Genomic DNA, 16,579 nt, shown 5'->3' on the forward strand with positions numbered 1-16,579 from the left:
GGCCATGGCTCCTTTGGCGAGTCCTCCCCGCACACAGCCGGCAGGCAGGCGCCATATTTGAATCGCCAGCACCTGACTCGCACCTTGGCCCCGCCCCGTGATTCCCGGAGGCCCCGCCCCTCCCCGCCTGCAGCTCATCCAGGCCATTTCCAGGGGCTTTTCTGTGCAAGTGACCTCTTGAGCCTTATGCTTAGGACTTTCCTAAAATCTCTCAAACAAGCAGCAGAGGGCCCCATACGGCTTGATAAGCCGCCCCAGGCCTGGCACTAGCGGCAGCCTGCATTGGCTCATAGCTTGGCCTCTCCTGGACACCTCCAAGCCCAGCACAAGTAGCAGCCAACTACGGTTTGCTGTGTAGCTCATGCTGGGTGGCCCTGGGCAAGGCACTGGCACAGGCTGACTTTGCACCTCCCGGGAGGCCCCAGAGACAGTGCACCTGGTGCTCAGACTCAACCACACTGGATTACAACCCGACCACATCCACGAGTGACACACTCAAGGGGAGCACTTGGTGAACACCAAAGCTCCACTGAAGTAAATCCTGCTTTATAGGGGTGTCTCCAGCACAGCAGCTCTCTGGCTGTAGTTGCAGCTGGTCCTCACAGCCGATTGGCCTGGGGGTGAATTCCTTCCAGTGACGCCAACAGCAACCAAGGCTCAACTACAACAGGACAGTGCACACAGCCCACACAGGGGAGCACCTAGAAGGCCCAGCTCAAGTGACTGGGGAGGCTGAGCCACTGGACCCTACAGGACATGTACTACACAAAGCCACTCTATAAATTCCAGGAGACACAGCAGCTCCACCTAATACACAGAAACAAATACCTAGAAGCAGCCAAAATGCAGAGGCAAAGAAACATGTCACAAAGGAAAGAACAGAAGAAATCTCTAGAAGAGGTACTAAATGAAATAGATCCAAGCAAGCTAACAGATAGAGAGTTCAGAATAATGGTTATAAGGATGCTCAACCATATTAGTAAGAGTATGATGAAAATAACTGAGAAAATCGATGACATAATAAAGTACCAATTTGAAATGAAGGCTGCACAAACTGAAATGAAGAATAATTTACAGGGAATCAGCAGCAGAGTAGAGGACACTGAGAATCAAATCAGCAATTTGGAACATGAGGAAACAGAAAACACCCAACCAGAAGAGCAAAAAGAAAAAAGAATCCAGAAATATGAAGATAGCATAAGGAGCCTCTGGGACAACTTCAAGAGGCCCAACATTCATATTATTGGGGTGCCAGAAGGAGAAGAAAAAGACCAAGAAATTGAAAACCTATTTGAAAAAATAATGACAGAAAACTTCCCCTACCTGGGGAAAGAAATATACTTACAAGTACAGGAAGCACAGAGGGTCCCAAACAAGAGGAACCCAAAGAGACCCACAGCAAGACACATCATAATTAAGATGCCACAGGTTAAAGACAAAGAGAGAATCTTAAAAGGAGCAAGAGAAAAGCAGTTAGTTACCTACAAGGGAGCACCCATACAACTGTCAGCTGATTTCTCAACAGAAACCTTGCAGGCCAGAAGGGAGTGGCAAGAAATGTTCAAAGTGATGAAAAACATGGAACTATAACCAAGTATGCTCTACCCAGCAAAGCTATCATTTAGAACTGAAGGCAGATAAAGAGCTTCACAGATAAGAAAAAGCTAAAGGAGTTCATCACCACCAAACCAGCACTACAGGAAATGTTGAAGGGTCTTCTTTAAGAAGAAGCTAATGAACAAAACAATCTGACGAGCTAATAGGTCCAGAGACATTGACGCATGCAACAGACGATCATATTTCAGAGGAAAGAGGGAAGGGGGGTGGAGGGTGCGAAGAGATTAACCAAAGAAGTTATATGCATATATGCATAACCCATGGACACAGTCAATAATGGGGTGAAGGCCTGGGGAGGGGGTGAGAGTGAGGTGGAGGGGGTCAATTGGGGCGAAAAAATGGGACACCTGTAATACTCTCAACAGTAAAGATAAATTAAACAAACAAACAAAAAGACATTCCACCAGCTCCTGTCAAGCTTTCAGGTGTTGAGCTGGTCAGTGACAATGAGTCAATCTGAAAGTGACATTCAAGACCTTAGGCACCAGCCAGCCTGCATCAGGCAATCCTTACTTTATGCTCCCTCGATATGTTCTTCATATTAAAGGAAGACTCAATGTGGGTGATCCCTAAATATTTGTCCAGCCAGGAGCTCTCCTCATTCTCTTTAGGGACTACATTTTGAGTTATTAGATTGCAAAGTCTTAAAAGCAGAGATCCTACAACCAGGATCGTGCAGTGCCCCGATCCTCCACTCCGCCATGCAGAGATAACACTCACTCACTGAGTGGTCAATAAATACTGCTGACTGACCTGGCCGGTGGGGCTCAGTTGGTTGGGCATCATCCAGGGTTTCAGGCTCAGTCCCTGGAGGGGGAGTGCAGGAGGCAGCTCTCACATTGATGTTTCTCTCTCTCTCTCTCTAAAAATCAATAAAGAATCTTTTTTTTAAAAAATATTGCTGACTGAGAGATTGGTTATCTAATTTAAAGCTAAAGTTACTGCTATGGACAAATATTTGTGTCATCCCCCTGCCCCACCAAATAAAAAAATTTATATGTGGAGACTTAACTGCCTAGATGATGGTATTAGGATGAGGGCTCCACCTACATGAATGGAATTTGTGTCCTCGTGAAAGAGGCCTCAGACAGATGCCTCATCCCTCTACCATGTGAGGACAAATAAAAAGACTGCAGTCTAAGAAGTGGATCCTCAGACACTGAATCTGCCCATACTTTGACCTTGAATTTGCCAGCCTCCAGAACTGTGAGAAATAAATTTCTGTTGTTTATAAGCTACCCTATCTATAGCATTTTGTTATGGCAGTCCAAACAGACTAAGTTACTGTACAGTATTAATCTCCTAAGGCTACCGAAACAAAATACCATAAACCGGGTGACTCAGAACAGAAAAATACTGTCTCACAGGTCTGGAAGCTAGAAGTCTGAAATCAAGGTGTCAGCAGGACCATGCTCCCTCTGAAACCTGTAGAGGAAGGATCCTTCCTTGCCTCTTCCAGCTCCTGATGGCCCAGTCCTAGTCATTGGTCCCAGCCACTGCATCAGACACCTCTACTTTGAAATTCAACACATCCGAAGGCAGGTTGATGAAATTCAGGTATTCGTTCTGTCGAACAGCGCTTTCATCAAGGTGTTGGTCTAGTAGGAAAATTCTATGATGGTGTTGCCCTCTGAATGTTTCTTCAGAAATCCTCTCTGTAATGTCTACAACAAGCTGCCACAGGGGAAACAGATGTGAGCAGGAAAATGTGGCCCCACCCTCAGCTCATGATCTAATAAGGACACAGACATGAAAATAAATGGCTCCAAGGTGATGAAAGAAATTATCAAGGTGGTGCAAAATTTGGCTGGAGCTCTGAGGGAGGAATAGTGTAGCAGTGGCAGTGTGACATAGTGGGGAAGAGCGTTGACTCTGCAGCCAGAGCACCTGGCTTTTTTTCCACATCCTAGCTGTGTGATCCTGAAAAAAATCACTTAACCTCTCCGTGCTTCAGTTTCCTCATATTTAAAATGAGCACGCTCAGAGCACCTCTTTCATAAATTGTTGTGAGGATTAAGAAGTCAGTATATATAAGGTGCTTAAGAACAGTGCCAAGAATCAGTGTTATATGTGTGTGTTAAATTAATACCCCGCACTAATCAGGCGAGCAAGCTCCCTGGTTACTAGGCTATTCTCCCTACTCAGCATTTTACCTCCTTTATTTGGTATCACTTATGTATATAGTATGTGCAGCATATGGTGAAACTTGAAAGCAATGAAGAATTGCTTCTTTTCCTCACTATTCACAGTTAAGAGGTGTATGGATAATCCAATTAAAATCCATATTTCTCTCTAGATAATATGCATTTATTAATTCCACATGCATTTTCTGAGCATCTAGGATGGGAAAACCACTGAGAGAAAACAATATGCTTATGACATTGAGAAACTGGCAAGATACATGGGACTCAATGAGTTGGCTTTCCCCAGGGCAGGTTCCACCCTGTTGGCATGAGGGATCTAATAAAGGCCCTGTTAGCTCATACAAACAGCTCTATTTTGTGAAGCAGAAAAAGGATCTCCGCCTCTGAGCAGATAGAGCTTGCCCAGGCTGGATTTCAGCTTCCACTTGCCCCTTGGCCAGGAACCCATGTACATAGCACAACTGTAGGCAGTTCCATTGACTAAGACCACTGAGGTACCATTCAAAAATCCTTTCCTCACTAGGCAAATGATTCCAGAATGTTGATCAAGAGGTAATAAGGGCCTGGCCGGGCGTGGCTCAGCGGTTGAACATCGACCTAGGATCCAGGAGATCAGGGTTCGATTCCCGGTGAGGGCACATGCCCGGGTTGCTGGCTTGATCAATGACTCTCTCATCATTGATGTTTCTACCTCTCTCTCTCCCCCTCCTTTCCTCTCTCTGAAATCAATAAAGATATGTTTAAAAAAAAAAAAAAGAGTTAATAAGGTTTCATGAAAGTCAAAATCTCAACCAGAAATAAATTTATGATCTGGAAGAATGTATTATTACCAACAAAATTAACCTTAAAAAGTTAATACCTCCCCCTAAAGAATGTTACTTTAGCTGATTTTTAAAAATGTGTCCCTTCATAAATAAATACTATCTAAACTAGTTACTAACACAGTATCAAAACAATTTAACATTGCTATTTTATAGAAGGCTATGGAAGTCTTTATGCCTGTGGATTATTTAGCATGCCAAATATGTTCAGTACATTATATATTGTACATTTCATTATTAAAAGAATTTTACTAAAAATTTTTAAATATTATGACAAATCATTTTTGTAGCTTATCACTTTAGAAGTCTTACCTAAGAATTTTTTCACTCCATGAAAAAAACTTTCATTGAGCACTATGTTCCAAAAAATATACTCAGTGATTTTTAACCACCCAATAAACCTGTGAGGCAGACATCATTATTAATCCTGCTTTATACATGAGGACACTGAGATTATGCAATTTTCCAAGGTCGGAGAGCTAGTAGAGTTAGAATTCAATCTCGGGCCTACATGATTGCAGAGCCAGAGTTCTCCATCTCTAAGTGAGAATAGTTTGATAAAAAGGACAATAGTTGATATATTTTCTCTCATGGGAGTTTACCTGGTCTTTAAAGAAAATTAGGCCATGAAAAATTGGTCATCTACGGAAAGGTTATGTGTGGATCATCTTTGCATACTCAGCCTCTAGTATGGTGCCTGGCATGTAAGAGCCACTTAATAAATGTTTGCGAATAAATGGCAAATCTTTAGAAACAGAAATCAGCCCAGGAGATACGTTCAGAGATTGAGTAGGCAAGAAAATTCTGGGGCTGAGGGGAATGTTCCAAAATGAGACTCTAGTGTTAACTGCACAACTCTATAAATTGACTGAAAACTATTGAATTCACACTTACAGTGGATGCGTGTTATGGTATTCAAATTATGCCTCAATAAAGCTGTTTAAAATGACTCAAGCTTTAATCTACTTTTGATAAAATAAAATGAAAAGATGTGAAGAAAATGTATAGTTTTCCACATTCATATGTGCACTAAAGATATAAAACACACAGCTATCTTTCTGTAGTGGTTTAGGTATAGGTTTTTCAAAAGTAGGGGGCTGAAATTAATAACATTTTGCCCCTTCCTTTCCCTATGACTGTATATTTCTTTTTCTCAGGTTAAATAATCCATCCTCACTGGCACAGGTAATTCAGAGCATGAAGTAAAATCTTGCACTTCAAGGACTGAACATTCCCAATTCCGACTATTCACCAGCGACCCCGAAGGGCACTGAGCTGCAGTAGTTTGTGACTGGTTGAGAAATAAATTGCTGAGATTCTGGCATGTGGACCCATGTTTCTTCACTGGTAAGTGAATTTGGCTTTTCAAAGAAAAACATTTCTGTTTATCTTCTTCAAATGATTTGTATACAAACTTGCATTGCTAAACCTTGTCTAAAGTCCACACAAAACAACTATTAGGAAAATAATTTTTTAAAAAGGATCATTCATCCTTAAACTGATGACTGTAGTCATTTGCCTGAAGTCTCAAAATAACTCTTATCATTAATCACTGTTACAAATATATCAATGGACATAGTAAAAATCTTAGATTTCCCTGTCCTCGCCCAAGATTATCACATGAATTTCACAAAGGAAAAGGCCCTTGTTGAAGTTAATAAATGGTTCTCTTTCACAATAGTTCTATGAAAAGAACCTTAGTGAAGTTGAGTTTCCTGTTTATGGCCATTAGTCCAAGTTACACAAACACACAACTGAGGCTGCTTTGTGGCAGGCACTCTCACTCTTAGCCATAACGCATGTGTGTGCTTCTCTATCAATTTATTCAGGTTAGACACACATTCCTACGCACACATCAAAGTATAATTAAGTAACATATAAAAGATGTTGAACTGTCAATGCACAAAATCGGGATCATATGTTTGGTAGATATGTGCACTTCATTCCTTGTGAGCATAGTGTTTATGCCAAGCTAAACCAAGCACGAGGTTGCATTTTAGACACAGCCTTCCACTTTTTACAGCCTTTATCTGTACCTTCGACTCCACCATCTTTTCATTCAATATTTTCTGAGCACCTATATTATTCCAGGCTTTGTCCTAAGCACTGGAGATACAGCTGTGAACCAGACAGACAGAATCCCTGAAGCAAAGAGCAACCAACACCAAAAACCTAATGTCTGAGCATTGATAGGTATATAGAATCTTATTTAATAAATATTAAGTCCAGAGAAGCCAGTGAATATTTTTCACTCAACAAACAAAATTCAGACTTTTAAAACACCCTGCCTGCTGACACATGCTACCATTTAAGTATCAGCATTGTTATTATAGAATCAGAACCATAAACTCAGGTTTTAGTCTAAGATGTGATTTTATCCATTTTTGGCATTTTTTTTGCAGAATCCTTCTGAAATTCTAAAATTCTAAACCCTGGCTGGCCCCAAAGACTTATTTTTAGGAAGTTCAAAGAAATAGAACTATTTTAGTTAACTCTTCTCCATTTCCCATCTTGAGCTGTACATGAGCAGACTCAAACTACCATCCATCACTCAGGCACAACCAATTGATTAATGATAATATCTCTCCCCTTCTCTCATCCATCACCCACCACCCCTCGCTTCTCTGAAAGGCAGGTCTGTACAAGCAGCTGCCAACACTGGGCTATCACAGTGTCTAATAGTCTAGATTTTGGAACCCTGCTTCCCTTTCTGGTCTCTGACACACTTCTCACTACATGAGAACTTCTCACACCAACAATCAGTGCCTCTTCCCAAGCCCTCAACTCTGAAAGCAGAAAGCACTATTCAGCAGAGATTTTGTTCACCTCTCATTTTCAGGGAAGCACAAGACAATACCATATGGCACTTTTTTTCTGAAGGCTACACCCTGGCCTAGAAACACAGTCACTCCCTCCTCTATTGAAGACTGTGAATCCAGGTTTAATGACCTATTCTGGAAACCCAATCAAGAACAGGAAACATGACTTTTCTGGACCTCCAAAACAGAAGTATCAAACCACGAACACAATAAAAATATCAGTTGGTGAAAATGAGGGATGGCCCATTCCTGGGCAAATCTGGGGGAGAGGAGTCGGTTAAAAATTTCTTCGATTCCTTCCTTCTCCTCGTATCTACTCTCCCCATAATTAGATCAGCTCTCTCCAAAGTTGGGTGTGCCAGGCAATCCAGTGGGTTCAAGAAGAGAATACTGACTTCTCTTTACACTTAAAAATAAGAAATTTAATTTTACTAATATTTAATATACAGATTGTTTAGGAATCTTCATCCAGTCCACAAGTCGGCTGGTCACAAGTCACTAATCGTCCAGAACATCTGTCCAAGGGAAAGGGAGGGGTCCTACTAGGCTATCATCTGACCATGACACCCAAAGCTTACATGTGCCCAGTTAGGTGGACATGGGGATTCTATTTGTCTCAATAGCAGAATAGTTACAATCTTCTGTTGAAATGGGGAGTGAAATTATTTTGAGTATACAGGTTCACCAGTTATCTCATTGTAAATTACTTAAAGACCTTTTAAATTTAAAGAAGTTACACTTTTTTTTCACAAAAATTCCAAATTTGCTGACTTTTTCTGGGATGACAAGTGGCTGCCAGTAATATACTACCTGGTGGATATTACAAAACAATAGAGGTACTTAACTCTGTTCTGTCAAAGTAAAAGTGTTGGTTTTTTTATTGTTGACAGTATTACAGATGTCTCTCTCATTTTCTCCCTTTTTGCCCCCCAACTCCCACCCCACCCCAGGCCTTCCCCATACTATTGTGTGTGTCCATGGGTTACGCATATATGCATATATGTTCTTTGGTTAATCTCTTCCTGTCCCCTTCCTCCCCTCCCCACTGTGATGCTATTCTGTCCCATGCATCCATACCTCTGGACCTATTTTGTTCGTGAGTTTATTTTGTTCATTAGATTCCATATATAAGTGAGATCATGTGATATTTGTCTTTCTCTAACTGGCTTATTTCACTTAGCATAATAGTCTCCATAAAAGTGTTGTTTTCACAATGTGTGAAAAAGTAAATGCTGTTCTAAAAAATGTACGCTTTGGAAAGAGCAGTTTTGGAAAAACAGTTGTTTGGAAATGTTTCATTTTTTGTTGCCCTGGCCAGTGTGGCTCAGTTGGTTGGGTGTCATCCCGTGCACCAAAAGGTTGCTGATTCAATTCCCTGTCAGGGCACATGCCCAGGTTTCGGGCTCGATCCCTGGTAAGCGGCGTAAAGGAGGCAGCTGATTGATGTTTCACTCTCCCATCTATGTTTCTCTCTCTCTCCCACTCCATCTCTCTTCCTCTCTCTCTAAAAATCAATAAAAATATATATATTAAAAAATATGGAACTGTTACTCTAAAAGTTCTCATGGTTGCACATTTTAAAAACATGGAAACAGAATTTTTTAACATATTCTAGTATTTTCCAAAAGAGGACTTGTAATGTGTTTTGAATCTATTGTTTGAAACATTAAAACACAACACCTTCCTACCAGGAAGTACTGAATGCCTTGAAAAGGAAACATTTACTGGCCAAATTTCTACTTTATGCAATTTAAAAATAATAGAAGGATGGGGCAGGAATATGAGTACCATGATTTATTGAACTCAGACAGCAATGAGACCTGTACAGTCACACAGGGTCCCACTCTTAGAAAGTCCTCTCAGTTTAATGCTCTGCTATCACCATCTTGAAATTCTTAATAATTTTTGAACAAGAGGCTCCACATTTTCATTTTGCATTGGACTTCATAAATTATGCAGTTGGTTTTGGAGCTCAGTCAATGCAGTTCTTCCATTTGAATCTACCTATTTTTTAGGTATCTTTTCAGCTATGACAATTACTAAGTTCAAGTATTAATATAAAACAACTCTGAACTGTATCATAAATGCTAACTAAACTTGTGAAAAATAAATACACATATGATGACTTCTGTATATTTGGATATTTATAAGTAGTTATTCACAAATAAGATATTTAGAAAAAGCAAAATTAGTTTGATCTTTTAATAAACAAAATAAAAAGTATTTTCATCATTATTTTTCTTTTAAATTTCTATTTTTGCATGTTTTAAGTATGCATAATATATTAATAGAGTAATACATGCATATAATTTCTAAATAAATAAACATGTATTGACCCTGCATGTGCAGCAACTTGCCATTTATGCAACTGCATAGTCAAAAGAATTTCTTAAACTCTCAGTGATAATCTTTCTCTTTTGGAGCACAAGCTCCCAAATTACTCCCTCTTCCGGCAACACTTTCCCGTTCCTGAGCAATACTTCCCAGCCTTAGTATTGGGAGCGATTGTGCCTTAGTGTAGAGCGGCTTTTGGAGCGAGAACTGGGTTCAAATCCAGCCGCCCTGCTTTCCGACACAGGAGCGGTTCTGACCCTGCTCGCCCAATCCAGTTCCCAGCGGGCTGCGAGGACGGTGCGGGGGCACCTGGCGCGCCTCCGCGTGCTGGGTGAGCACCGCCGCGTGCTGAGTGAGCACCTCCGCGTGCTGGGTGAGCACCGCCGCGTGCTGAGTAAGCACCTCCGCGTGCTGGGTGAGCACCGCCGCGTGCTGAGTGAGTACCGCCGCGTGCTAAGTACTTCTGCATGCTGAGTAAGCACCTCCGCGTGCTGAGTAAGCACCTCCGCGTGCTGGGTGAGCACCTCCGCGTGCTGAGTAAGTACCTCAGTGTGCTGAGTAAGTACCTCTGCATGCTGAGTGAGCACCTCCGACTATATGGTTCACACCTGGCGCTCGCGGTGAGCGTCTCTGACCGACTCGAGCGCCCTTTCTGCCTGTTTCAAGTCTATTTGTCCCGGTGACTGAATGGTGGCACTTCAGGCAGTGGGGTGAAGTGCATCTTTTCGATGACATTGGAGTGATACCACTGCTATAACCTGTAAGTTCTTTCTTAAAATACACCGCGGAAACTAACTGCTACCAGCTTCTCGCCGGAATAAGGTAGGAGGGACGAAGTCCCTTGGAGGAGGCGCGCCCGTGAAGCCCGGTGGACTCAAAGCCTGGCCCGGAGCTACCTGGTGACAGGCAGAGTCCGCCCTGGACCACAGTCCCCTGCATCCCTAGGGAGCGGCTTCGGACCTTCTCCTGCGCTCGCCCACACCTGAGGTCTGCCTTCTTGCGCCCGGCGTGCTTTACCCATCCCCGCCCCGGGCCGCGCGCGGGCAAAGGCGATGCGGGACAGCGCGCCCCGGTCCCGGGGTCGTCGGCCCGCGCGGGAGCGGAGGGGGCCCCTCCCTGCCGCCTGGGGTCACTAGCGCGCGCGGGGAAAGGGCCCGATTCCTTCGCCCCTTGGGCTGACCCGCGCGGGGCGGGACCCGGTCCCCTCGCTCTCTCCCGGGACCCTACCTGGATGGCGTGTCCTCTGCCCGGGGCGGTGGGCCCCCCTACCAACTTGCAGTAGAGCTCCGGCTCGGGCCGCGCGCTCCCGGGCTCCGGCTCCCCGCAGGTGGCGGTGGCCCAAATCCGCGCCGCCTCCGCCAGGTTGAAGTAGGGCGGGTGCAGGCTGAGCCGGGCCGCGGCCGGGAGCCCCTGAGCGGCCTCGCACGCAGCCGGCAGCAGGAGCAGCAGCAGCGGGACGCGCGGCGGTCCCCGGCCCCGAGCCCGCGCCGCAGCGGCCATCGCGCGGCGCGCGCCCCTCCCTCCGCCGCCGCCCGCGGAGGGGCTCGCGGTGGGGGCGCCGTGGGCGGCACCGCCCAGTGGTCCGGCTCCTCGGGCGAGCGCAGCCCGGGAGCCCGCGGCGTGGGGGCGGCTTCTCTCCCGTGGAATCTGCCTGCAGGGGCTGGAGCGGGAACCGCGGGATCGGCAACTGCCGGCGCCCAGCCCCGGGCCGACAGACGGCGTCTCCGAGAGCGCGCTGCGCGCTGCGCGCTGCGCACTTAGCGGGCGGGGAAGGCGAAAGGCGTTCCCGGGCTTCCACCCCGGCTGCCTCAGCCGGGGCCCGCACAGCCCCGGTTTCCCACGGCCAAAGCAAAATCAGAGATTTCTCCTCTCCAAACACTCACGGTCGCAGACCAGCCAGAAAAGCCAGCCCCGGACCTTGAACAAGAGGAAGGAGTCTTGCAGCGAATTTGGGTGAGACGGCAGAGGAAAGTGCCCCTCACGCAGAACTTACACTAAAGATACTGTGATTTCCCGACAAGCCTCAGCTGTCAAAAGTCTCAAACCCGGTCGTCACCGGTATCAATGGCGCTAGCCACACTCTGAGTCTGGGAGCAAAGGGGCTCAGCAGGAATCGTGAGTGGCAGAGCGAACACATGTAAGAGACAAGAGTGGAAGTTGTAGTTGGCCAAACTGGAAAGCTACCCTGGAGTAAATCCTTTAAAGGCCCAATCTGCTAAATTTTACAGAAAAACTGAGAGATGTTGAGTGAAATACTCAAGCTGTCAAGCTGACCTCAGGGTACAGGATAGTCCAGTAGGGGCTGAGGCTGAGGCTTGGTCTGGATGCAGGGACACCTCGCCAAAATGAGCCCACCTAGGCCCTCTAAGCAGTTAGAGGGCGTCGTAGCTGTTGGCCATAAGGAGTGCCCCAGAGGAAGTAGGACTGGAGCTTTGAAGGATGAAGGGAAACACCTAAAGGAGAAGCCATAAAGGTTGATGTAGTGACTACCTAAAAAAAACAGTGTGTACATCAAAAAGCACCATAACTAAACAAAAATGGAAAATAAATGAGGGAGGAGGAATTTTATACCATTAAAAGACATAAGATTAATGACTTTAATATATAAACTGCTTTTACAAAACAATTAGAAGAAGCTGAACACTCATGGCTAAGAACCTAACATGATTCACAGAAAAGAAATGTTTTAAGATAATAAACATAAGAAAAAATATTTGACCTTCCTGGAAATTGAAATGCAAGTAAAGCACCAATGAGACTCATCTTTCACCTTTCAAACTAGCAAACAGGTTTTAAAAATAAAACTGAAAGTTGAAGATAATTCAGGGAATCAAGTATCACACCCATGGCAGAAGTGCAAAAACCTTATAATCTTTCAGGAAGGCAATGTTTGCAGTACTTCGCAAATGACTCCAATGTAGATATATTTTGCCCTAACAATTCCACTTTAGAGATTTATATACAGGAAGTAATTCAGAAAGTTTGCAAAGATTTGATAGTTAGTATTTATCAGAGCTATTTATAATTTTTTTCAAGTTTAAAAGAACTTAATGTTCATTGATAAAGAGGTACTTAAATAAATTGTGGTAGATGACATAGTGAAATATTACGAGGTCATTAAAGTGATGTTATAGAAGCATATATTTCCTATAAAATCTATAAGATGTTCACAATATTTTAACATAAAAAATATATAAACTCATAAATGTTCAAAAATTTATTATATTTTTAAACACTAGCAATAAACAATCCAAAAAATAATGTTAAGAGCAATTCCATTTACAATAGACTCAAAAAGAATAAAATTCTTAGGAATAAATTTAACAAAATAAGTGTAAGACTTGTACAATGAAAACTACAAATCATCTTTGAAAGTAATGAAAAAAAGACTGAAATCAATGGAAAAACATACTATGTTCATGGATTGGCAGATAATAGTTTAGATGGCAATATTGCCCAAAGCAATCTACATATTCAACACAATCCTTATCAAGTTCACAGATGATTTTTTTGCAGAAACTGCTAAGCTGATTCTAAAATTTATGTGGAATTGCAAAGAACCCAGACTAGCCAAAACAATCCTAAAATATAAAGAACAAAGTTGGAGGATTCATGCTTTCTGATTTCAAAACTTAATACAAAGTAACAGTAATCAAGACTGCATGGTACTAGCATAAGGATAAATGTAGATCACTGGAATTGAATTGGGAAGTCATAAATAACCCCTTACATTTATGGCCACTTCACTTTCACCATTTTGAATATTGCCAAGAAATGGTGCTGGGACAACAGGATATCCACATGCAGAAGAACCAAGTTGGATGCCTACCTCACACCATATACAAAAATTAACTGACAGTGTGTTGAAGACAAATGTAACTGCTAACACGATAAAACTCTTAGGTAAAAACATAGGAGTAAATCTTTCTGTTTTTGAAATAGGCAATGGTTTCTTACATATGAAATCAAAAGCACACAGAACAAAAAATAAGTTGAACCTCATCAAATTTAAAAACTTTTGTGCTTCAAAGAACACCATCAAAAAGTGAAAAGAGAGCCCAAAGAATGGGAGAAACAATTTTCAAATTATATACTGATATGAGATTCAAGTCCAGAATAAAGTACTCTGAAACTCAACCATTTAAAAAAATAATTAAATGATGGAAAAGGGATTGTAATTGACATTTCTTCAAAGCAGATATAAAACTGGCCAATAAGAACATAGAAATATTCATCATTAGGCATCAGGGAAATGCAAATCAAAACCACAGTGAGATGTCACTTCACACTCATTTTAGGATGGCTATAATCAAAAGGACAGATAATAAGTGTTGGTGAGGATGTGGAGAAATTGGAACCCTTATACATAGCTGATGGAAATGAATATGATGCAAACACTTTGGAAAACACTTCAACAGTTCCTCAAAAATGTTAACATAAAATTACCATGTGACCCAGCAATTCCAATCCTAAATATATACTCAAGAGAATTAAAAACATTACCACACAAAAACTTGCACATTGATGTTCATAGCAACACTCATAATAGACTAAAAGTGAAAACAACCCAGAGTTCACCAATTAATGAATGGATAAACAAAGTGTGGTGTATCTATATAGGATGGCATATCATTCGGCTATAAAAAAATAAAGTTCTGATACATTCTACAACAGAGATGAACCTTGAAAATATTTCACTAGGTGAAAGAAGCCAAACACAAAAGGCTACATTATTGTATAGGGAGTAACTGCTAACGGATATGGGGCTTCTTTCTGGAATGATAAAAATGCCCTGGAATCAGATAGTGGGGATGGTTGTACAACTCTGTGAATATACTAAAAACCACTGAATCGTGCACTTGAAAGGTGAATTTATGGTATGGGAATCATATCTTCATAAGCTGTTATTAAATTTTTGTAGAACAAATATATATTAAATATAAACCTATATATGAATGTGTGCATGAATGCATGCATGCATACACACAGTGTGTGTATGTGTGTGGGTGTTTGTGTGTGTGTGTGAAAGCAGACTCAAAGAGATTTTGAAAGCTATACAATAGGATATTCAAGAGTGGATAGAGATGGAGAGAGGAGTATTTTGTTCATTTTCTTCTTTTTGCTTGTTTATATATTTTTAACTTTTCCAATAATGAAACTACATTGCTTTGCCCTAAATAAGAACTTTAATATATTAATAAATCAACTGAATGAATGCCCAGCACTACCTGAAATAGTCCTGCCTGAGATAGTATGGTCTTATCCAATTTGGAAAAAGAAGACTGAGAGAAAGATATGTTTACATCTTTTTATAAAGTCCTTGCAGACACAAGATTATTTGAACAAATGTCTAAGATTCCAAAGTCATTTTATTAATATGCAATATGAAAGCAAAGCCTAAATTGAAGAAGCTGTTCTCTACCCAGCCAGTAACTCTTCCACAATATCAGACCATTTCACTGAGGTATTCTGGTATCAGAATTCTCAGCAGCAGAGCCGACCATCTGTGGATTCAAATCAAGGCCTCTTCCTCACAGAACTTCTTATTTTGCTATAAAAGGCAACAATTAACAGCATGACATACAAATTGACTGTCTTTTAAATAACATACTTCTCTTTGATACATTTTATTACATTCCACAGTCAGAAGATATGTAATATAATTGACTTCACATTGTCACTGCAGCTTAAAAATAACTTTGTGATGTCAAGGTGCGATAAGTATGTTTGCCCACTGAGAACAGCTTTTAAAAATGATCAAATAAAAGCTAAATATCTAAAGTTAATATTTGCTAGTAAAGTTATCCCTCTAAAGATTATGTATCCAAAACAAACATCCTGGGAGCACCTACCATCCACAGTCCTAGATATCAGAGATATCATGAGAATAATGATACGTTGGTTGGGTAGGTGAGAAAGGCTGCTCTGAAGTTTAAATGAAGGAATGCATGAGAATTTGCTTTTAAGCACTAAAACAGCAAATATAAGGCACGCTTGTATTTGAAAGGCGAGGTGAGGCTATTGTGTTTTAATGGGGAAAGATGATGCTTGAAGAAACTAAGTGACTTGTCCCTGCTTTCAGAAAAATAGGAATAATAAGGACCCAGGACTTCTGATGATTCTCAGTTCATGCTCCTAGAAAGACTCTGGGAGGACAGAGGGGAAAGCTGCCTCTGGGTGAGGCCCATCTGAGGTGTGAAAGCTGCAGAAGTGTCCCAAGAGCGGTGATTGGTTTGCTTAGCCCTAGAGGAGATGGGTGCGACAGACATGCATAGTTGGGTATAAACAAACCCCAAACTAACACAAGTGAATTTGGGGGTTGGCTGGCCTCCCAATACTTCAGAAGTGATTCATGCATAGCTGTGTCCTTCAGACTTTGAGATGGAAATGCAACTTGCCATGCCATTGTTGAAAAGAATTTCCCTAGCGTTCAGACCCTAGACATGCAAGAGTAATAAATTCACTGTCTTTCTTGCAAGGGAACACTCAATAATGTTCCTTTAGTGCAGTGATTGGACTCACATACTCATGATTTGTGGCCCTTTAAGTCAAAGCATAGGTTTTCTCCTCTTCTTCCTTCAACCCCTCTCCAATGTGGCAGCTTTTTCTCTGTTTTCCGAAGTCCCCCTGGGAATATGAACTAGGATCATAAACCTTGGGTCCTGGTTATCATTATTTTTAAATTCTATTGTTCAATACAGCAACTTACCACTGGCTTGGTTTCACTTAAGGCAGGTTGTGGTTTTCCTCTTTCATCATCACTTCATAGAGAAAACAATGACAATGACATCATTCTAGGTCAATAACAGTATGTGGATTGTCAACAGCAATGAAAAGAATACAA

At 42.1% G+C, this 16,579-nt stretch overlaps 1 protein-coding gene across 1 annotated transcript in view; it reads right to left on the reverse strand.

The window, feature by feature from the left end:
* The window catches only part of LAMA3 (laminin subunit alpha 3), a gene marked incomplete at its 5' end in the record, with an annotated part of 187,030 nt that extends 175,795 nt beyond the window's left edge, over positions 1 to 11,235 (reverse strand). Inside the window, one exon of the mRNA XM_081148996.1 lies at positions 10,963 to 11,235. Coding sequence (XP_081005122.1) covers positions 10,963 to 11,235 — 273 coding nt within the window. The remainder of the gene's footprint in view (positions 1 to 10,962) is intronic.
* Positions 11,236 to 16,579: the final 5,344 nt, after the last annotated feature.

This window comes from Miniopterus schreibersii, assembly GCF_964146895.1.
Source record: "Miniopterus schreibersii genome assembly, chromosome: 10".
Classification (NCBI taxonomy): Eukaryota; Metazoa; Chordata; class Mammalia; order Chiroptera; family Miniopteridae; genus Miniopterus; species Miniopterus schreibersii.